This window comes from Diorhabda sublineata, chromosome 2 (assembly GCF_026230105.1).
Source record: "Diorhabda sublineata isolate icDioSubl1.1 chromosome 2, icDioSubl1.1, whole genome shotgun sequence".
NCBI lineage: Eukaryota > Metazoa > Arthropoda > Insecta > Coleoptera > Chrysomelidae > Diorhabda > Diorhabda sublineata.
Genome location: NC_079475.1, coordinates 9,780,514 through 9,805,779, shown reverse-complemented (window position 1 = coordinate 9,805,779; position 25,266 = coordinate 9,780,514). Strand labels below are relative to the sequence as shown.

Here is a 25,266-nt window from a genome sequence, read left to right as displayed (position 1 = left end):
GTTGTGGCAGTTTATCTGAAGCTCTGGTTGGAATGCAGTTTATCGGTGACATCAAGATTTATATTTTCTTGAAAAAATCCTGATAGATTGGGAAAAATTGATTTTCAAAGCGACTCGGCTCTAAACAAGTTCTGTTGATACTTGCGGTACTCCCTATATGGTAATTAGATCTATGATACAATTAACGACTTATTTGCTTCATTTCTAAAAATCACTTCAATTTCCTGCTATCTGATTACTAATCGATGTGACTCTAATTTTATTGTAGTTGATTTATTAAACTTTCTGTTAATATATAGTTTATATGAAGCCAAATTTTCGCAGAAATGAGTAACAGTTTTATGATTTTATTATAGAATTTATCTCTGCGTTTGAAATTTTTTTTATATCACATCTCTCTCTGCACTTTACATTAGTATTTAAAAACCGTTAACTCTGTCTTGTATTTCTAATAACTTTTCTCAGTATTTTGATTAAATATGCTTTCTTCGAAAAATTATTCGTTCTTGGTATGTCCAGAAATTTTCTTTTTGTACTTATCTGCTTTTTGAAGATTTATTCCAAGAAAATTATGAAATTTCATCAAATAATCAAAATTTCAGAGAATTTCAAAATCTTTTCGTATAAACTCAATCAGTTGAATTGGTATTTGGAGAATAGTTCTACCAATGTGATTTTGCTGGATAAATTTTCATTAGTTCACCTTCTAGGGATTCATGTCATCACTCCAATACCTCTTATTTATGTTTTTTTTTCAACATAAAATCCAGCACAAGAAGGTAAACCCTATTAAACTCGAATAGTTCGAGTGGTGCCTGCCGAGTAGAGATGCCTTGAACTTTTTTAGATTGTTTTAGTTGGGTAAGACATGCTTTGATTCCACAAGCTGTAACTTTTCCAAAAAAAGGAGTCCCAATAAATTGACATTCTAGGCGGCTGCGGGCGTTCATGAGCCACGTCTGCCTTTAGAGTCAGTCTTGCAGATACTACTCTGGCTGCGATTCTGTTGGACAACTTGGAAGAGCATATGCCGTGGTGGTTTCGGTAAAACAGTATCAGGTCAGCGATATTTCTTCTATGCTCTAAACTGTCGAAGATTCTGGTTAACTCTGGATCGTCTATAAGTCTAATTGCTCTCTTCTGTATTGATTCGAGCATCCTAAGGGTATGCATGGAAACCGAGCTCCAAAAGTACGCGCTTCACGTGTTTCTGTGCTGCTGCCTTGACTAATTCGCCGATGTGGCTATTCCAGGACATATTTCTCCGAACCTTAACAAACAAATTTACGGTGATGTTGATATTTCGTGTCCAGACATGACCAAATCCTGAGTTGCAGTGCCAGAACTCTTCGTGAAAACAGCAGTCTGGGTCTTTGCTGCATTGAACCCGATCAGATGCTTACATCTCACTCCATACAAACCTTTCTAAGGTTAGTGATTTGAATGGATTGGTCTTTGAGAAAGCTACAAAGGTAGTCGATGAGTGTGGAGGACAAAAGGTACGATCTCAAATGTATTTAAAAGTTTGGCATGCCAAACTCTGTGAAAAGCTTTCGATATTGCGAATGTAATTGCTCTGGATTCCCCATATGTCTTTATAGCTTCCTTCCATACGTTGGTAACATAAATTTAGACGTCCTCGAATGATCAATGTTTACAGAAGCCATATTAATGATCGCTGATGATGTTAGGAGTCTCAAGTTATCTTAAAATTTGCTAGTTAACGAGTTGAAGGATTTGTTGGATACCGTTTCTCAAATTGTGTTTGCTTCTTACGTTTTTCTCGACTTTTCTAACAGTAGCGAAAGCTGCTAATTATTCTGTATCCATATCGCTGTTATACAAATAAACAGTTCACTCAATTTCTGATGAAGTTTTCGATCATTCTGCACCAGGGGAAAATCTCATATTCTAGGCAATATAAACTATTCTCTTAAACTTAATTGCAAAATTGTGAATTTTTTACTAGTAAATACCACTACAGTCTTCATAGTATGGATATATAAAATAATAATAACATCTTCTATTTTGTTAATTATCCTAAATAGCCTACACATCAGGAATCATAGTTTTAAAACAAACTGATCAACCTATTTTGATTCAAACATCTGCTTCACCGTGTAGCAGATCAATTGGTGGCATTTCAAATCTGTTCGAATGAAGCATCCGGCCAAACATAGATTCGAATATTCACAGCTTTAATTTATGATAAATACTCATATTTACACTAGAATTATATTTCTATGTACTATAGATGTAACTAATTAATTTTATTTTTGCTTACTCTTTTATCAATATTTATTACTTCATTTTTATTTTAGCATTAATGTATATCCTGTGATATAACATCGAAATGAAAAAATAATGATCAGCCATAAAGGTATACGTGGATATTATTACTTATGCCTCTTGCTTCACTCCTAACAAAAAGATGTCAAATAAAATGATATGAATTATTTATGTTGCATATTCTGTTACCTCGGGTTTATATTTTTTCGAGAGAAAGCAAATCCGTTTATGAAAACTCAGCTTCGGAAATCATTTATCAGTTATTCACCCCCTAAAGAAATAGATTCATATTCTATACGAGCAATAAATATGAAAAAAAGTTGGTGATGTTTATGTAACAGCCTATACACTGAAATAAGGGCAATTAAAAATTCATTTTTCGTGTAAATTACTAATAACTGAAGGAATCTAATTATGCAAATGAATAACTCAAAATATATGTATAAATATGCAAATCATTTGGTCAAAATATGCATAAAAATATTGGAAATATGAGAAAATAGTTTCATATTTCAATTTATTGATTCACACCAAAATAAACAGGCATTTTATTTTTTTTTACATAGGTACGGAAAGAAACCTAAATATGCATTTATTACACAAAGCAGATTGTCGTTAGGTATTGAAATAATTGGACACCAAATGTTTTCTCAATTAAAAATTTTTTTTCATGTTTATATATAAAAAAATTATGAATGGAGAAACTTCTTTCCACTTCAAAAGGGGCGTTTTTGTAATTGGAGGTTATTGCTGGATCCAAATCAGTGTATTTAGTAAATTTTCATGTTCAAATATAAAAAATTATGAATAAGGAAACTTCTGTCCACTTCAAAAGGGGCCTTTTTACAATTGGAGGTTATTGCTGGATCCAAATCAGTGTATTTAGTAAATTTCCATGTTCAAATATAAAAAATTATGAATGGAGAAACTTCTTTCCACTTCAAAATGGGCGTTTATATAATTGGAGAATATTGTTGGATTCAAGTTAGTATATTCAGTGAATTTTCATGTTTAAATATGAAAAATTATAAATGGAGAAACTTCTGTCCACTTCAAAAGGGGCGTTTTTACAATTGGAGGTTATTGCTGGATCCAAATCAATGTATTTAGTAAATTTTCATGTTCAAATATAAAAAATTATGAATGAAGAAACTTCTTTCCACTTCAAAAGGGGCGTTTTTTAATTGGAGGTTATTGTTGTAGCCAAGTCAGTGTATTCAGTGAATTTTCATGTTTAAATATAAAAAATTATGAATGGAGAAACTTCTTTCCACTTCAAAAGGGACGTTCTTATAATTGGAGGTTATTGTTGGATCCAAGTTAGTATATTCAGTGAATTTTCATGTTTTTTGGTATATTTTTTCTTGAGGTTCATGCTATAATTAATAATTTTCATCACCTATTTAGGTGTATTGTATGGTTTTTTCATGGTCTACACTATTCACTCTTTCATCAATACTCCCATCGTCATTACTAACGGTTTCATCATAATTTTCCATGTCAGTAGTTTGGAAAATATTCTCTAAGTATAAGGCAAATGGATTAGCCTTTTGTTTATCATAACGTGCCCAAGATCAATCTTCCGTCCGAATTGGTGTAATCTGATAAATTGATCTGCTTAATCTTTCTGTTAATTTACTTAGTTAATGATTCACGAACTCGTTTTTGTCGATTCCTCCAGTTAAATAAATTATTTTCGCGTACGCTTGCATTTGATTTATCATCTTCCTTCCTGTAGTATTTTCTATTTTTTAGAGCCAAACACCTCTAAGTATTTCATTATTTAGTGAGGCTTTGGTTCATTCTGTAATGAATTCAATATTTAATAAGTATCTATGTAAACCGCATCACTCCAGAAATATTCTAGTGAATCAGCTCTCAGTAATAATGCACTGGACGTGCCTTTTCTGGGATTATTCTATCATTTCTTTCGGCAAAATATTTTTTTTGCCTATGAGGAACAATTGAAAGGAATGTTCTAATATTCTTACAACGCTCACCAGTGAGCAATGGCTTTTCTTAATTTTTCACATTGTATGATGAGAAATTTTCGAATTTTGATATCTCCCATTGAATATGTGATCTCCACATCGTTGTTTGGTGATTAGCGGGATATTTGGATGTAGGTATAAATGGGAATTAAATAAAGTTAAATAGATGATTGGAACAATGTATTTTGAAAATTTATTGATAATTCTGACTATACAAATTAAACCTAATTTTTATACAATTATAAATAATCATTTATTCTATAATATCAATTCATTATTTAAATATCTAAGATACTTTCCACAGATCAACCAAATTCATATTCAATACTCATACTTCCTTTTCAAAGGAGTTTATTACCTTCATTATTTTTGTTATTGTCAGAAAAGAAATGAAAGTCATGTCCATCATCAAAAAAGTTATGATGATGGTGTCCCCAAATTGGATAATGGGATCTTGGAGTATTGCTTTTACCAAATCTGTTGAAATGCGGATGATGATTACCGTCGATTTTGTCAGCTCCACCAAATGGAGGTTTGTTACCTTTTGCTGAATTACTTCCACCAAATCTGTTTTGGAAATCTAAGTCATTCATAAAGTATTTAGGTAACCACCGTTCCTTAATAAAATCAACGCCTCTTTCGGCCATCATAACTATAGTGGCATGAGTATTTCCTGATACAAGTATCGGCATGGCTGAAGCATCCATCACTCTGATACCATCTATACCATGAACCATTAGTTTGCTGTCTATAACTGCCATTGGATCAGTGGACGGTCCCATTTTACATGAACACGCTTGATGATTCTCAGCTCCTGTATAATATTTTACCGCACATTCCCAAAAATCATCAGAATCGTAGCTGTAAAAAGATTTCCGGAATCAACATGGACAATAGTTTTAAGAGAATATTGAAATAGATAATTGTATAAGTACTCAACTGAAAATGCGTTTTTCGATAAATGTATAATCAAAATATTCTGATGAAAGATTATTGGATTGAATAAAGTTACTTTCAGAAATCTCCTTCCTCACTTCATCTCTGCAAAGATTGTACAGAAACCAGTGATAAATGAAAACTATATATTGAAGGTTGTAGTAGTGAAATTCTATGGCAAGGGACAGTTCACTTCAAAAATTTCGATAAAACCTATTTAAAAGTATTAATATTGTTAGTTAGTTTTCAAAACTTGCTATATTTTCTGTCTCTATCTTCTAAATTTCACGTTTCGTGTTGATTGAAGTGAAAGACCTCCAATCAGTGGGAATTCGATAGAACCATATCTTTAAAATCACTGGTACAATTTGAGTTCACAGTATCCAATAAGTCGGTACTGACCTCTGTTGTTAGTAACTGTAGTATTTTTGCTTACCAATTTACCTATTTATTAAGCTGAATAAGATATTTATATGAAATAATCTCATAATTTACGGGGTGAATGCTATAGATACAAGGTTTGTTATACTTTAGCGTTTTGTTTCTAGCGATAATCGTTGGTTAATCGTCTCGAATTACACGTTTCAAAAGGATAGTGCTTCTTCACACTATTACAGTGAATTCTACAGTTTCTAATTAGAAATATCGTTATAGATAGATTAGATGACAAGGTTGAGTCAAATGGCTAGTTCTGAATTTCACACCTTCCAATTTTTTTTAGTTATTCGAATCCCGGAATAATGACATTTCAAAACATTCTATTGTCACAGAATGTTGAGCTATTCCCGCAGAAAAACGTTCATTCCACTGCCATGGAGTAACTGGGATACTTCGAGTTTTATATTGATGATAAAATCCAAATTTTAATTTGTTTGGATAAACGCAAATACATCTATAAATCAAAATGATCTTGTTCCTGACGAATATGGTATCTATCATCTCTAATTGAGAACTCTTTAAACCTCAATATTTATTTTACAAATTCCACTACCTTATCTACAATCGTTCAAATAATAATAGATAAAGTGTACTGTCAGATACCTCCGTTGAAGAATTTGGAAGGAATCTATTAATCTATAGCACAATCATATATAATGATTATTATTTTATAATTGGAGCTTTAGAAAAAATGATAAGAGTCATGTGATATTTTTTTGTTCAGAAGTATTAGTTGACTCTTAAAATAACCAATAATGTATAGTATAAAGTATAAAAGATGTTTCTGAATTTCGTATCAATTTCTACAATGTTCTAGAGTTAGAGTTGAATCAGGAAGATATTTATTAATTCAATTGGAATTCTTGTACGGAAGAGACAATAATTTGGTACTTATCACCTCACCTCCCTGCGCTTTTAATTAATTCTAGTGATACCTATCAGAATTTTCATTAGAGTTATACCTGAATTTTGAGGCACAGGGTCCATAATCATCTTTAATCTCTTCTGGTCCATACTTCTCTTTCATAATTGTGCTATTCATCAATCGCTGAATGACTCTGATACCATCAACCAAAACGCGAACATCTTCGAGTTCTGAAAGATAGTTGGCTACCATAATTGGTGGTTCTAAAGGATTATTAGATCTAAGTGTTACGTAACCTTCGCTTTTCGGATGAAGAGTAACTGGAGACATAGTTAAAGTTTTCGAAGCATCTGGTTTATCTGGTTGCTCTAGAGCTTTAGCCTCGCCCGTTTTAGCGCAATGAGCTAAATAACCAGCGAAAAATATCTGGAGATCTGGGTTAGTACCACTTGGATCTGCGTATTTTGAATTGATTCTTGCCGTCACTTGGGACATTCCTAAAAATATATTTCATTTAAATTTTCTATTGTTGCTGGCCATAAAACCAAAAAAGACTGGTATCAAAATGGTAGTAGGATATTAATGTGTTATCTTCCATCAAGGTACTACTTGGTGAGAATACAAAATTTTACGTAGTTTTTTAACACAGATTATAATTGTAACCTCACGAAGAGTATTTACGATTTAGGCGTATCATTAGATTCTAAATAAGACTTACACTGAGGGAAGGAAGACTTTTAAAGTGGGATTAGCAAATATAGAGCAGATTGTTCGCTTGCAGAGAAACTATGTCATCAAAACCTTGCGGTGGTAGCAACAGGTCTGGGGAATCCAAGCATAAATTGCACATATCTCTATTGAAAAGCTTTCTAGCTATCCAAGGCGCCGGAAGCTTTTAACCAAATACTGTCTCCTTACGTAACGTGGTAAAAATTCAAATGTCTCCTTGGAGCCCATCTCCATATGATATACATAATAACTTGTTGTTTTAATCCAATTTGGATTAGCCAGAAGATTTTCTAAGGAAATAACGTCCTTTGTGACCTGTGGTGTATCCTGTGAAACCTTGAAAACGTATTTTTTAGATTCAGGTGAATAAGGACCGCTCTTAATATGGGTTGAAGAAGGGACGATTGAAGCATCACAACTAAGGAACTAATCCTATGTCCAAGGCTTCGTTATCAGCCCTTTTTTCTTTGCGATTTTGGGCCAAATATTAAATATAACTGGTTTACAACGTTACAATTTTTGATAAACCATAGATCAACCTATGTTTGGCAGATTGAATAGATATGTCATTCGTTTAGAATTTGAAGATATGTAAGTAGAACCCATTTTCAAAGAATGTTCAGTTCTTCAAAAACATCCAGCGACATTATTGATGAACATTTGTAAACTTCTTGTAAACTAACTCAACTAGATTATCATTGATAAGAGGTAATTTCAGGAAAGAAAAGCTGAACTAGTGATTTCGATCAATTAGTATATTTGTATATATACTTTCGTAAGATCTGGTTCGTTGCTGCCTATTTTCAAGCATTTTGAAGCATTCATATTATCGTTGATACTCTATATGAACATATATATTTATTATGAATCATCTTACCAGTTGACGACATGGGTCCTTTTCTATTGATAATATAATTTAAGGCAGTCGCCCAATCCAAATCAACAAAAGCTTTTTGTTTTTTCAATAAATAGGTGATATAAAATGCAACGTGGTTTTTGAGATTTCTTCCTACTCCAGGTAGTTCATGTATTTGTTTTATACCAACCTGAAAAACACTAGATATATCATAACTGATGATGAAGGAATCATCTTTTGAAGCTTTGATAGCTGATATATACGACAATATTGTTGCAGTTTTTTCTTTGCATGTTCAAAATAAAAATAAAATCAATCACCCTAATTGTGGATATATATATATATATATATATATATATATATATATATATATATATATATATATATATATATATATATATATATATCTGAATAGAGAAAGTTATTCTAGAATGGTACTGCTGTTTGTATAATTAGTATCATGTTAATCGAAAGAAAACAGTTTACTTTCAGTCTCTGAAAACGATAACTTGGTTATCGAAACGCGCGTCACATATTATTGAATTGGTAGTATGAACAGTGTGTTCAATATATCCTACAAAGTATGCAATTGCTCTTCTCTTATGATCAGTTATTGCAGATATGAGTATTGTCTGGAAATTATGAGATTTTTATATTACCATCTTATATCATGAAGAAAGAGCTCTTCCCCTGTATTCATTTCGTTCTGATGACAACTCACAATATAAAAATGAATAATTTAATGTTTAAATCATAATAACTACTCGCCAGCGATAAGTGTATGATTTTTTTTTACGGCCAGATGTAAACATCGCCATGTCCTAGCACGAACTAAACTTTAGAATGCTCCAGCACAAACATAATTCAATTTGACTATCTATACTATTAGTAGCGATATTTTAAGTTACTAACATCTGTAATTTTCACCTATATTTTCATTCACACGAATCTTAGTGCTTCAGTTTTCAGTTGTAAAGATGCCATCGAACGAGTACATGTTGTTGCTAGCTAGTAATGAAAAGAAGAAGAGCGCAGTCCTAAAGATCACGTTTTCTTTTCCACAGCATAATAAAATATTTTTTGTTTAATTTAGATCAACCACCTTCGATAGTTGTTTCAATCTTTCTTCCTTCTTCACAGTTTGGACCTTATTCACTGTCTTTTATTATCTTCAGGCGTTTTTCCATCTTTTCCACTACCTCAAACCTCACCCATAGAGATAATTCGAATTACAACAAAAAATGTTTATTCCACTTTTTTTTCAATTAGAAATCAAAGTATCGGCATGTCTTGATATCTTTCAAACACACAGTATAATAAATTAATAGATGGAAATATTTTATTTTAAATAAGTTTCTCCTAAACTATTTGTGTGTATGATTTTTATTGAGGCTTTATCATCTTCCTTTTCTGAAGAATATTTTTTCCAGGTGTATTGAAGAAGTTGAAATCTACAATTTTCCTTCAAAGAGTTCCATTGTACCCCAAACTAATTCCATTGGATCTAATTCGGGGTGAATTGGCAGTGATAGGACAATCATCAATCCAAATATTATATGTTATTCGCGTTATTTGAGTCTTATATTATTTCAAATAGCAGATTTAAAAAATAATTATGACATGAAATAATTTATAGTTCATCATTTTAATAATCAGATGCACATTTTGATCTATAACAAAGTGAGTTCCTGAAATAAATCTTTCTGCACTGTCTATATGAACAATAATCATAAGAGGATGTTCAAATTACTTAATTTTTTCATGAAATATATACGTGAATGTCTGATTTAATTATGTTCTATCAATACATTCAGATGATTTTCCATTCGTCTCCATTTGGAACTAATCAGATTCTTTCTTTGGCGAATCGATTAATCATGGATCATACTCGAAGTTTAGAGAAAGAATGGTAATTTCAAATTAGTTGTTTCTTAACATCGTGTGTCATTTATAATTGTTGAGTCATATATTCAAACAGTCAATAGCACTCACCCGATCAAGATCTGCTTTAGGTCCAATTCCAGAGAGGAGGAGAATCTGCGGCGAATTCAGAGCTCCTGCTGCAAGGACCACTTCATTCTTCACTTTCACGGTATAAGTTCTATTTTCGTAAATGAATTCTACGCTGTGTACTATCTTCTGTTTGCCATCGACTCTAAGATTTATTTTCGAAGCAGTTGAGTTCACCATTACATGAAGATTTCGATTATACCTTTGAGGCCTTAAATAAGCCCGAGCGCTGCTTAGACGAGCACCGTTTCTGAAATTTTGAATATCTTAATATATAAAAATCCAGCTTCCGTGTTTATATTCAGTATGAACTGAAAAACGAGTCAACTGATATTCATAAAAGTTGGCATATATTTGTAATTTGGTCCAACTTAAATGATAGTTATTATTTAAATCAATGGCCTCAATAATTGATAATTAATAGAAAACTGATCAACAACGTTGATTGTTGTTATTAATCGTATTTTCTGGAATGGATGGTACCTTAAGGGAATTTCTTTACAGAGAACTGTAAAAGTTTGTCCTTTGCACCTAATAGACGACGCCACACTTTAATGTGATATATTTTCTTAGACTACACACTATACATCCTTTTTAAATCGCTCAGCCACAGCAATGCGTGGCCAGGTCTGTTAGTACTGATTTATATTTGCACTATTTCAAACAACGATCTAACTTCTATGGACGAGATTTGAACTGATGTTCACAGATTTACGAAAAACTCTGATAACTTTCTAATGATGCATAGTTTCTTGGTCTTTAAATTCTTCTCTAATCGCTATAGTTCTTGAGAGAATTTTCTGGATAATACATCAGTGACAATTGTGATTGTGATTGTCTACCTACCTGAAAAACTTGTTTCAGTCTCTCATAATCCGTCTGAAGAGAAAATAATCCATCAATTCATTGTTTTTTAACAATTGTTATTGGATACGAATACAAAAAATGGGTCTTATATTGATCCCACATTGACACAAAAGGCAGTTCCCCTCGCTAAATAAATTACCACGAAGTACTACGAAGCCGTGTATATACTCCAAAAGGGTGTTTGCAGGACAAAATATTAATGCATATCTTCATTGCAATCATCTAAATCGACTGAACCAATCTGCAAACGAAATTTCCCCAAATTTTTTCATAAGAAAAGGTTACGTTATACGTAACACGATAATGCAAAACCGACCTCGTCTATTATACGCCTACAAAATAGGGCAATATTTAAACAGAACTTTGATTTTTTTACTCAAAAAAGGGAAAATAATGTCAAATTATGAATAAATGTGTAGTTTGGGTAAGTTTAGGTTATTTAAAGTTAGTTTGGATTAGTTTAGGTTAGCTTAGATCAGTTTAGGTTAGTTTAGTTTAGTTTAGGTTAGTTTAGGTAAGTTGAGGTTAGTTTAGGTAAGTTTGGGTAAGTTTAGGTTAGTTTGGGTTAGTTTGGGTTAGTTTAGGTTAGTTTAGGTTAGTTTAGGTCAGTTTGGGTCAGTTTATTTTAGTTTAGGTTAGTTTAGGTCAGTTTAGGTTAGCTTATGTTAGTTTATGTCAGTTTATATTAGTTTATTTCAATTTAGGTTAGTTTAGGATAGTTTGGGATAGTTTAGGGTAGTTTATGTTAGTTTATGCTAGTTTAGGTTAGTTTAGATTAGTTTGGGTTAGGTTAGTATAGTTAGGTTAATTTAGATTAGCTTATGTTAGTTTGGGTTCATTTAGATTAGTTTAGATTAGTTTAGGTTAGGTTAGATAGAGTTAGATTAAGCTAGGCTCCTCATAGGTGCCGTTTTGAGTTATTTAATTTAAAATGATTTTCTCAAATTATATGCCATTCATAGGATTCTTTCGTTCCGATATTCTTTTTTGTGTAATTACAGCTTTTTCATAACTCCGCCCTTTTTTATTTCCGTAATAAAGTTGTTATTAAACCATGGGTGAGATATTAGATAGTATATGAAGTATACATATATTTTTCATAAAAGTTATTATTGAACCACAAATTCGGTACACCTATTTTGCCTGTAAGTGTATAATAGGGATGACCAATTTTATCCTCTCGAAATTTCTTTAGGAATATTTTTGTGCTACAATATTGATTTTTTTTGGTTCTTTAATAACTAAAAACTGTTAATTTAGAATTTTATATAAACTAATTTTATATATTAATAGGTCCAGGTCAACAGTATGAATTCAAAACATATGAATAACGGTATAACTTTGAACATGTTTACAATCAATAAAAACGCTTCGTGAATAACGGTAGTTATTAATTTATTAGTCTCTTCAGCTACATTTCTACTAAAATGCTTGATAAGATGCGAAAATTTACGAGCACAATCTACTCATTTTTTTACGAGTTACTTATTTATTTTTATAAAGAGAATTAATCTTCCATAATAAATTTTCCACGACACTAAAATCGCAGCAAAATATTCACTATAATAATAAAAATCTTTAATAATACATCCCTTATTTGCGTCCTCAATATAAAGCTGCATCTCAACTATACGGATCGTTTTTTTAAGAGGATGAAAATCGTATAAAAAATTCTTACGATCCTAATTTTGTTAGCACGGATATAAAAAGTTTGTTATATTATTTTTATATCCTATTTTTAAATGAGATCTCACCTAAAGATTCCTAGTTATAAATGGTTGTCGAAAATCACTGTCATATCTTTTTACATCCACATAAACATTGTGTGTCTAATTTATATATTGATATGGTGGCTAATTAAAAAAATTCGCATTCAACACGAGAGTTAATCTCTTGGTTAGCTTTTTTTGTAAAAAGCAAGCTTAAGAAGATAAATCCTATTACAATCGAGTGGTGTCTGTCGTGGATATTAATCATGAACTACTTTAGGTTGTAGTCTACGGGCCTTGGTAGCTGGGTTCCAATCAATTTACACTCTGGGTGAATGCCCACATTTGCCTGTCGAGTAGATACTGCTCTTTGCGGGATTATTTTGGACAGTTCGGAAGACCATCTGTAGTATTGGTAAACGAGTTGTCCAAGTTTCTAGTCAACTCTGGGCCTTGTAGAGGATTAAAGCTGTTGCAGAGTACTCAGTTTTTTGTTTATAAATATATGACTATGCCAGGACATATTGTTTCCAACCTCAACACCTATCCTTCTTTATAAAAAGAGAAGCCTGAATATTTGATGCATCAAACTCAATCAGATTGTTCTCATTCCAATCCAGAATATTTTCAAAATCGGTACTGTCGGCGAGTCCACAGTTATATGTAAATTATATCAGAATATGAAGACTCTTTGACTGCAGATGCAGGTGTTACTACCTCGTATATTTTTGCCTGGTGGACCCTCCAAATCAACCGGAGATCCGAATGGGAAGCTAGTTTAATTCCGGAATTGTCTGATCAGTCACATTTCAACATTGAACCTTTTATTATTCAAATCACGACATCTGTTCATATTTTTTATTGTATTGGCTTGAACATACTCTATGCAGATGAGTCGCGAATGCTACAAAATAAATATTACTCAATTCGCTTTTGGTAGTCATATAACGATAAGTTTTATAAAAAAATTGTGATTTGAGCATATTTTTTGGTTCTAAATATGTCATTTGTAGCTTACGAGCAATAATTAATCAATTTATTCAAGATCGATGATTATTGATGTAATAATTTTCATTATTTTTCATAAATTATATAGAAAGTTTTCAAATGTTATTTCTTGATACGTTTTTGGAGATATTATTGAACCTTTCTATTTAAATTTAATAATCCTTACCTCGTATTACTTTGAGCAATCGTGAATCCAGAATAATCTTTGCCGTTGATATCTTTAGTGACCTTTTGCCCTATTTGCTTGGCTGCTTTCAAAACATCGTAGGCCAATTCCGGTTGATCGTTGAATCTCGATGTCGTCAACGGTCCTCCAATTCCGTGATATTCCGCATCCACGAGATTTCCGATTTCTTTGTTGTCTTCGAATCTCTTGAATACCGGAAGGACGTCCTTGTAACTCCAACCTTCGTTACCGGCTGCGGCCCAGGAATCGTAATCTGAGAAGGATAAAATCATTAGACCCACACGGTATTTACAACACATTAATCAATGCTTCATACGCCATTAACCAAGACTCGTTATCTTACGTTCAACTATCCAATTATGTTGAATGGGAAACGAACATTTAAATTGAAGAAGCCGATTCACTCTGCTGTGAATTTTACCATATTTCTCATTTATATAGATAAATATCGTTAAATCTAGAAATATTATCGAGCTAGTATGAAATGGATTTTAAAATTCATGGATTCAATAAAATATTCTCGTATTTTTATCATGAAAATGCTTTCCACTGCCTCAATGCAAACATTATTTAGTGGAAAAACCAGTTCTGACGTTCCATAGTCTACCAATTTTTGAGACTTTAATTAATATATCCTGATAGAGCTCACTCGTACCAACACGTTACTAAAAATATGCCTAAGGTTGCAAAATGATTTACAACGTCAAAACGTTGCTCAGTGATTCAAGGTCAAATAAAAGATTCTATTTGAAGGAAATGCGTTTCTCGTTTCCTCTTTGCAACGAGACGTTGATATCGATGTTGAGAATTGTGACATGAGAAAACCTGAAATTACTACATTATATAACAAAATAAAAGGTAGTGTAGACGTGGTTGATCGCATGTTTGCATCCTACAATGTAGTCATAAAAACCAATTGTTGGTTATAGTTTGTAATCTATTGAATTTCGACTGCCATTGTTTTCTACAGAGAAAATTATTTCAATGGAAAATTGGCTAAATGTCGACGACTAATCCAGAAAGACTTGTTGCTAGAATTATAAGACAACCTAAAAAGAAGAGTGCTCGACAAGGTCAAATAAAACATTCTATCCAAAAGAAATGCGCTTCTCGTTTTTTCTTGTATGAAGTCGATGATATCGATGTTGAGAATTGTGACATGAGAAAACCTGAAATCACTACATTATATAACCAAATAAAAGGTAGTGTAGACGTGGTTGATCGCATGTTTGCATCCTACAATGTAGTCAGAAAAACCAAGTGTTGGTTATAGTTTGTAATCTATTGAATTTCGACTGCAATTGTTTTCTACAGAGACAATTATTTCAATGGAAAATTGGCTAAATGTCGACGACTAATCCAGAGAAACTTGTCACTAGAATTACTATAGGACAATCTAAAAAGAAGAGCGCTGGAGAAAAGCATCTCAAAAGCAGTACGTGCTTCAGCTATACGGCCTACTGGTGTCGCTGCTCAATATATTCCTGATCCTCTTCCATTTTTGTGAGGCCAGGTACTTCTGGGAGCATCTGAGTATAATGACTAATTGATATTCATAATTCAACGACAGAAAAAATTCTGGAAAATATCACCGCTTGCCAACTAGGGACTTTTTAAAATAAGGTGATTCAACCTGCATATACAAGAATGACTGAAATAAATTCTTGCTAAACAAGATGAGATAATAGAATTTGACCGTTATTCTATGAAATTCGATCGATATTAACATTTGCCAGTTAATCTTATTGTTTTAGTACGTATCGGATCATTAAATCTCAAAAAATGGCCTGGTCTGATTATTACATAATTGTCGGACATTTATTGGTCATAAATTCCTTTTATTTCACATCAATCTGAGACAACCCCTGACCTTTCAGCTCCAGTACTCTGGAACATCCATTCAAAAATAATTATTTCTGGTTTCGATATATCTTCAATTCAATAGTTTTAGCAGAATATTTTCAACTCACATTTTATATATTCAGTTTCTACTTTGAACTATACCAAAAATCGACAGGATTTAATTTGAAATTACCACTATATTTATTATAAATGTATCGAGTTCATTTAGAACAAAAGTTCTCTTCAGGATATTGATTATCGAAGAAAACTTTTTCATCATCACCAAAATTTATATCGAAAGCAAGGTTGAAGAAAACTTGATTCTTAGGAATTCACCAAGGTTTTTAACACTTTGAATGACAGTCTATTGAGTCAATTAAGTAAAAAATCTCAAAAAAAGCCTTTACTATTTTATTAAAAAAAATTCTGTAGTAATTCTCCACGTGTCATATAACAATCGTATATTTAGGAACCCAATGTACAAGGAAAAAATAATAAAAACAAACATATTTAGTTTTAACCACATCAATCGTTTTTTTTTCTTTCCAATTTGACGTGCCTCAATAGCGCTCGTCATTAGCACAGAAATAAAAAAATATGAGAATTACGTAAAGGACTATTATGGAATAAAACATAAATTATATTCATTTATACAGGTTGTTTGCTTTAAGAAACTCCAATAATTTCTTCAGAGCAAAAAAACGATGAAGCTGTGGTAATCCATAAGCGTATCACTATTTTTAATAGACAATTGGAATATTGTTACGAACTCGTCCATGACATGGGACGCAGAGCCGGTTCTGTTCAGTTAGGATGAAAGAGTATAAATTTCAGAGAATGTGACGGTTTTTTTTCATGCTTTTCACAAAGATTTGTTTATCTTGTTTTCTCGAACCAATTCCTTTTTATTTATATGTTTGTTTTGAAGCCATGATTGCACAACCCAACGACGAGAAAGGGTTTCTCCCGACAATCACAAAAATCCTGGGAAAGTACTTAATCAAGAAAAGGATCAATGTTTTTATCTATCGCATATGATAGAAAACCGAAATTAGTCCTTAAAAATCGACTAGCGCCGTTCGAAGGAAACCATGACCTAGAGGAAGGATTGAACTATTTGGGAGAAGAGTCCGATCCTATCTTGAAGAATTTATGGGTGCATACGAACGTAAAGGTAAACTTAGAAATATAGTAATTATAAACAACAACGAGATTTGTTCATTCTACCGAAAAATTATTAGCTTGGTTGCAATATCTTTACCCGTACATCTTGCGGAAGAAGTTTGAAGAAAAGATTCCAGCTTCTGGTAATACGCTGAGAATCAAACACAATTCGCGGTACCTGGTAATCAAAAATGAATACCATGATTGGAAGCCAACGAGAAGAAACTGGCTATGATTAAGATAGGATTGTTGGATTGGAAAATCGTCAGAAACATGGTAGAAGTGATATTGTAGGATGCACCAAATATACTAATGCTAGGATTGAATCCTGAAGACCTTTTCGTTACTCTGTATATACACGAAATTAGTTTTTGCTTCGATATGATGATTTTAAATGAAAGTACTATAATTTTTCGTCCAGTTTTGCTTAAGAAACTAATGGCTTCAAACTTGTTATTGATTGCTAAATTTGCAATCATTAAAAATTGTATAATTCAACTGGGAATCACGATTTCTGATATAAACGTTCAAAGTCATTATACCTTCATTAATTTATTATTGTTTTAATATGGTAATAATGCAGATATGAATATTGAAATTACCATTCGGTATTCCTCTAGTATACATCATTCCGTTTATGACACTGCATCCTCCCAAGACTTTACCTCTAGGCCACGAACATCTTTTTTCGGGATATCCTTGACAACCCCACTGTTCCGGTTCAGTTTTATAATCCCAATCGACAAGTTTGTTACCATGATAATTCACTACCATGGATGGAACCTATGTCAAGAACAAAAGAATGCTTTAGGTAATTAAATTAACGAAGTATTTTTATTGCTTTCAGAATAATTATATGTCGGATACATTTATGGTTTTAAGTATGGTTGAAAAACTTGTTTTGCATATCGTAGCCTTGTTTTTTTCTCATCTCGTTTCGAAATAGTTTAATATTTGGGTGTAAATATCCTGATAATATGATAATGCTGTTAACATTGAAGTTACAAGAATTGTGTTTGTATAATATTATAATATATAACAGTTGAATAATTAGTGAAATCATTTGATTTATTTTATTTTCATGACTAGTGTTTATTTTCAGAAACGATATTTAGCAATGACATTACTAGGTTTGCTACTTGAGTTTTAAGATAGACAAATAAAATAATTGGATATGGATTTATTGATTTCCAATATATTCTTCATTAAAATCAAAATATTTTAGCATGCGTTTGAATCATTCCGATTGAGGTACTTCCAAAACATGTCATTTGAACTTCTTCAAGGGTTGAACTCATAAATTATTTTTGATCTGCGGGAATAAAATACCAAATGCGTGGCGGATGACCCATCAATTCGATGTTTTGACTGTTCAAGAAGGTTTTTTTGAACTGACAAAAGCTCGATTAGTTTTCATGGTTCTTCTGGGAAACAAATGCTGGTGCATCATTCAAAATTGACCTTTCGAATTTGCTCTAATGAAACACTAGCCATATATCGAGTTATTCCGGAAACCAGGCAACCATTTACTTCGTGCTCTAACAACTTCTGGAAGATTTAGCTCACCATGAAAGACCCATACAGTCAATTATTTGCCTGTCACAATCTTACAAACTATTGAATTTTTTCAGCCTAACTTTGCACCAATCTACACGAGCTTTTATAAGCGATTGGATTCGATGAACCAGCTTGGTTTAAGATAGTGTTTTATCACCAAAAGTCGAACCGAGATGATCATCACATTTTTGTTGATTTATCCAACGTCGAAAGTCGTATAAAATCATATTGTCCACGATTTTAATACCATATCTTAAAACTCTTACATGAAATGCGATGATAGCCAGCTGTAAAAAAATAACTTGTCTTTTTCAAAGAGAGATAAAGAGAAAATTATCTCTACAATTATCACAATTCTGTGATACCTCACGAACCCCCTGATCTTCCTTTGTTGATCGGAAAGGACTCAGTAATACTCTCTGAGCAGTCTGATCCACCATCTCTGCCTCATTGACTTTTTATACTTTAATTCCTTCTTATTCTATTATACCTTTTTTATACTCTATTCTTTAGTAATTTCTCCATTTTCTTCTTGATTTCCATCGTGTGGGCTTCTTTGTGAATTTCTCAGCACTCTATAACATAATTTTTGTTTATTTTCACTATCCAATTCCCATCGCTCTCCAAATTCTCTCCAGGCATTTTGTTTCGATGTTTTCATCAGATCATTCACTTTTTCCTCAAATATTCTTCATTGGTTTCATAGTTTTTCTGCGTTCTGTCGCCTAGTAAATCAACCATTTTTCTTTTTTCAATACCATTTGATTCTTCATTTCATGTGTTTACCATAGAGTTTGTTTTTTAATCTATTTTATTAACAATCTATTCAATTTGTGTCAGTATTTTCAGTGAATTTTGTTGGCATATTTTCATTTTAGATCTTATTCTGTCAAATTCCAAACTAATACCTGTTATGTCTTTTACTCAAATTATAATTTATTTGAATCATTTTCATATCATTAGATTATAATTCAGTATATAATTAGTCTTCCATTAATATGGAGACAGAATTATTTTTATACATTTGGTATAATTCGATTTTAATTATTATTAATCATGCACAATGAGAGATTAAGTACTAATTATAACTTGAAATTTTGTAGTATCTCAGGTTCATTGGAAATGATTGAATAAATTTAGAAAATATATTCCTAATGTAGGAAGTTTACAAAATAATTTCGGATTTTGATTGGAAGCGATCCTAAGAAGGCGTTATGTTTTTATTTGGGAAAGTTAATTTAAGTGAGCAGACATTTTTATAAACTTGTAATTTCTTTGATAACAGTACTTTCACCACAAATAGGGCTTCGTCTTCGCAAAATTGGAGGCAATCTATACGTAATTCAAACAAGAAAACTGTTTTTGACTCATCGGACATCAAATGCATACTCGTTCACAAACTATGATTTATTAATTGATGTAGGATTAAAGATTTGCTGAATAATTGGTTCTGTGGAAGATGATTGGGAAGAATGTGTGACATGTTAGTAGATTCCAAGATGGATTTTTTGTATAGGAAAGTTCAAAACAACTATTTTTCCGCAACATATTTCGAATGCTAGTGAAATATTGGAAAACGGACTAACTCGCGCACTCCGATCAATTTCTAGAAGATATAGGGAGAATTTGTGGAGCTTAGCATCTAATTCAAACTTTTCAATAGTGTTATAGGTAGAGTGTGAATTTTCTATTTCTAAAAAATTGAAAATTATAGTTGACAACAGATTTTTAAATCTGGTAACTTGAAGTTGATTCTAAACAACTTTTGTCAGTAACTTTTCTTCATATTTTCCACATTATATAAATGCGTAATTTTGTGTAAATGCATTGATGTTAGTTATGATTTAATCAACTTGTTTTTTGTTCAGAATATGTGGTTTAGTACGCAAATTTTTGTTAAGGGAAGAGACCGCATTTTTTGATTGACGAAGATGATCTTAGAAGTACCCGTCCTGACCTAGAGACGACGGTAGTTCCTTGGAAAATACCACTGGATTAGACAATTGGCATGCTTGACAGCTATCAATAGTAAACGTTTCTAGTGAATTTGTGAACATGGAAAAAATTGGTCATCGTTATGTGATACAATACTTTTATTTGAACGGTATTATACCTGAACTATACCCTACTCTGGGTGAGACTGTTCCTTCGCCATACGACCTGCGGAGACCAGCATCGTAGTGGTTGACCAAATGAGATGACAACTGCAGAAATGTTGAAGAAATGTCCATCATGCGATACTGGATGATATTCGACTGGAAGTACGCGAGCTAGCAAACATAGTGAGAATTCAAAAAAGTGTGGTCCATCGTATATTGAATGAAAATTTAGATATGAGAAAGCTGTGCGCAAGATGGGTGCTGCGTTTGCTCAGAATAAAGCAAAAACGTCTTGTCAAACTCTCGATGGAGTGAAATAAAGCTGTTTTAATAACTATGGATGGAACGTGGGTTTTTTACTTCACATCCGGAGCAAACAAACAATCAAAACAATGGACTAAAAAGGTAGAATTGGCACCGATGGAGACAAAGACCGTTCCATCTGCAGGCAAGGCCACGGCATTGTTTTTTTGGAATTAGCGTGGGCTAATTTCCATTTACTATCTTGAAATAGGAAAAATCAACTTTTAGCAGCGTTAAAGCAAAGAAATTAAACAAAAATCGCCGCATTTGGTGAGGAAATTTAGAAGAAAGTGTTGTTACATGAAAACAATGCAGCAGCTCATACATCCGTTATTGCAATGGTCAAAATTTTGAATTGCTACCACATTCACTCTATTAACCAGATTTAGCCCTCTGGGATCATTTTCTGTTCCCAGACTTGTCAAAATGGCTCAGTGGTTAGGTATTTTCCAGCAATCAAGAGGTAAAGCCTGCAGTAAATTGTTATTTTGAAGAGATTGACGATTCTTATTATAAAATGAGGATCTCAAGAAAAGTTGTTTTTTCACTGTTGGGCCAGGTACTTCTGAAACCATCCCTATATATTCAATGACTGATTTTTCGATTTTTTCTGGTATTAAGATATTACAAAATGTAAATACATGATTTCATAGATTTTTAGTGAGGTGAGTTGGGCTTCATTCAAGTCGTTTATGAATTAAGAATCTGTGGATTATTACTCAACTTTATATACTCCATTACATTTTCATAGATTCTTACAAAAAAGTTTTGACATCTTTTGGTTCATTAGTGACGTACAAAAAATTGTTTTATCGTTTATAATTTGTTCTTCAACAATTTATTACAAAATAAATGCAATAATTCGTAGATATGTATTGATATGAGTTGGGGTATAAACAAGTTGATTTTTAACCTGAAATTCGTGGTTCTTTGATCAATTTTTTGTTACCTAACCAATCATGTCATCAGAAATTGAATATTTTGATTGTGTCCTAGAGGTTTAAGACATTTCGGCTAGTTTTTATTCAAACTAATAATCAGGATCGTATTAGCTTCCAGTAAAAAATTATAATCTATAAGTACTATAAAATGACAAATTTTGAGATTCTATCAAATGATCCATATTCTGAATTGTATATTATATTTGAATTTACCTGTGTTCCCGGTGGTTCATCATTTCCAGCTTCAATTAGAAGAACTTTCCATCCTGGCACTTGGGCTAATTTACCGGCAGCAGTAGCACCTCCGCTACCTCCACCAATAACAACAAAATCATATTCATTGTCCGGCTTTATTTTGGGAATCACTCTCTCACATACTTCCGATATTTCACACGTATTTCTTATAAAAGTATCTAAGAGCGTCATAAATAGATAAACGGACCCCGCTCCGCATGTTTGGTCAAGAGATGGTCCCAAATAAGCGGAAGAACAACCACAGTCCATTATGTACCGGTGGTACTTTTAAACTGATAGATAGTACCGGTGGGTTTCAGAATTTAAATGTCTTCGTTTTCATAGTACAGTAAAATTCAAACGATTATCTAGAATTTATTTGTAATAAATTCTCGTTGGGTTTTTTGATACTATGAATTATTGTGGATGATACTTACAGGTAGTTGATTGGCAATCGTGTCTCATGATTTTTTCATTTTATTTTTCAAATTAATCCCCAATCTGTTTCTGAATAGATCAATAAGTGAATGGAAGGTGAATATGGAAATGTGGTTTCGTTTTTAATTATTTAGTTTATCCAAGTATGATTAATACATTAAAGTTAGTTGTATAAAACCGAATAGAGGCTTTAAAAATGTGGGTTTATAGACTATTCTTAAGTACCATGGGCAGAACACCGAACCAACGTATTACAAGAAATTCGTCCACGTACAAAGCTGTACAAGAATAAATCGCATTTATCTGCAGTAGCTAGGACATAATAGCTCAGAACGATCAATCATAGAAGGAAAAGCCTCAAGAGGGAGATCTCTAACTAGATGGGTGGACCAAACAAAACCCTTAATAAATCTGAGACTGCATCATGTTCAGAAGGTTGCAAAGGATAGGCAAGCGTAGAAGCAGATGCTGAATCAAATATAAATGGTGTTACTTCATTCTTTGGAGGATAATTGAAGGAGGAAGAGGATTTGGAAGATAACAGTAAACAGAGATAAAGCACATTAAAATTACCAATCTAAGTGAAATGAGGTATCGCAAGGGAAAAGTCGTTTCAGTCAGGTTTTTGACTTTTTGATCGAATTTTCTTGATAATATTCATGTCTGATATTGACGCTGAACCCTATAGCTAGATTCAATATGTACAAATAAGTCTTACATAACAATTATTCCGGAGAGGGAATTGTAGCTGTTCCAAATTTTCCGAAATTGTTTTATTCCAAGCTGTTTTCTTTTCGGGAACAAGAAAATATTCTAGCCAGATAGATTTCAAGATATTAAGCTCTCTTTCTATTCCAAACTTCGTGGTTGTTCATTGTAACTGATCTTGTGACGTGGATGAAGCTTTTTCAGAAGAATTTGTGGATCTCGTTGTGAAGCTACTATGGTATATGTTACACAAATAAATTAGCTGATGTAGGTAAATCGGTAAAACACACCCCTTTCCAAGATAACATCCTTAAAAGTTGGTGAGTAAAATTTGTATTTTTTTATAAAATTTCAATTATTCTAGAAACTTGAAATTCTGTGATTTTCATGCACTCGCTAAAGACTAACTATGAGTAGTTTTCAATAGACTTGATACTTTAAACGAGAGTGCAATTGACAATACTTCATTTATTATTAACTCTCAAACTTTTTCTCAGAAATGATTAGCTACAGAAAAAAAAAAAATAACAGCATAATAAATAACCAAAATACATGAACGTAGACTACGTGTCATGGATTGGCGTTCACGTATAGAAAAAAAATAAAAACTCACTTTAGTCAACATATTTTGATATGGGATTTATCTGGAAGGGGTGGGCTGGAGAAATTTTTTTAATTTCATACGAGGAATCACCTCTTTAATTTGGTTATACAAGTAATATCCATGTTATGTGGATAACATTATGGATTGCAATATTGCATTTGGCTGCGATGTTTTTTCTGTATTTTCAAATTTGTAGAGTTAACAAGAGAATTAACAAAATCATTTTGTTATTTTGGAATCAATATTAAATAAGTCTCAAGTTTCACATGTGAAATAAGAGTATTGTTTATTAATATGTTAATGTTAATAGTAATACTTACAAATTTTTGGTCTGTATACTTTTTCTTCCCAAATTACTCAAATTTAATGGAATTATAGAATTATAGAGTTATCGTGAATAAAAGTAGTATTTATCTGAGATAAAATAAATGATAACTTTAATCATAAATCTCTCTTTTTATAATAATTAAGACAATAAAACAGGTAGAATCTAGCTGATATCAAAAGAAAATTAGCGTACATCTCATTTTTCAAATATTTATAAAGAAATAGGGAAATGATAATATACCCTTTTGCCCCCTTTTCAGGTTTTAGTTCATATTGTTCATAAGATGCATCGTTTTCGACCAATTTGAATGTTCCTACGGTATCATCAATAGTCTTCAAGAAAACAATTTTCACTTCTCTATCTTCGTCTACTTCACTTGATGCTTTTGAAGCTGAATAAATACGTTTTTCCAGTTTTCACTTGAACGTAGATCCCTTCTTTGATTTTTCTTGGATCTCAAAAATATTTGTTCGCGTTGGATAGCACATAATTTGACAAAAAAGAAAAAGCTCTCGTCGATTAGTGCAAAGAAAAAATTCATTCATGGATATATTAATGGATCTTTCAGGACAAATCCAATAAAAAATTTTTGCGCACAAAGCATTTCGAGATTCCATCAGAGCAATGTAGAACAGTCAATTTTGAATGGTACAACAGCATTTGTTTGTCAACAGTGTTAAAAAAATCAAAGGAACTAATCGGAGACGACGAATTATTTCCCAGCGTGAGCCTTCAAACATTAGTTCATACAAAACGTTTTTAAACAGTCAAATTATCGAATTGATATGTTATCTGCCGTTGTTTGGCATAAAATTATTTCTTCGTATTCCCGCAAATTAACAATAAAAGGCTAGGTCAACGTTTTTTTACACTTGAAGAAACAGTTGATGAGCTCAAATAACATTTTTTGGAGGTACCTCAATCGGGATAGAAAAAATTGATATCGTTTTTTTTAGATAAAACTGAGATCACCTGTATTTTCCATTACTTCTAATCTAAACAGTATCGATAATTGACCGTACGGTCAAGTAGAATAACCGCATTTCAATGTTGAAAAATGAGAAGAAGAACTCGATCTTGATCATCTAATTGAACGAAATTAATTATTGGATAATTAAGTTATTTGTTTTATTCATTTCTTTTTCTATACAAACATAACCGTG

General features: G+C 32.2%; 1 protein-coding gene across 1 annotated transcript; it reads right to left on the bottom strand.

The window, feature by feature from the left end:
- Positions 1-4,485: 4,485 nt before the first annotated feature.
- On the bottom strand, positions 4,486-22,320 carry LOC130453037 (glucose dehydrogenase [FAD, quinone]-like). The gene is made up of 7 exons (XM_056792623.1): positions 22,005-22,320; positions 17,494-17,674; positions 13,865-14,138; positions 10,097-10,364; positions 8,126-8,294; positions 6,617-7,016; positions 4,486-5,141 (listed from the first exon to the last, which is right to left on the bottom strand). Exons 1-7 carry the CDS (start codon positions 22,293-22,295, stop codon positions 4,622-4,624), a joined length of 2,103 nt encoding a protein of 700 aa, XP_056648601.1. The 5' UTR covers positions 22,296-22,320; the 3' UTR covers positions 4,486-4,621.
- Positions 22,321-25,266: the final 2,946 nt, after the last annotated feature.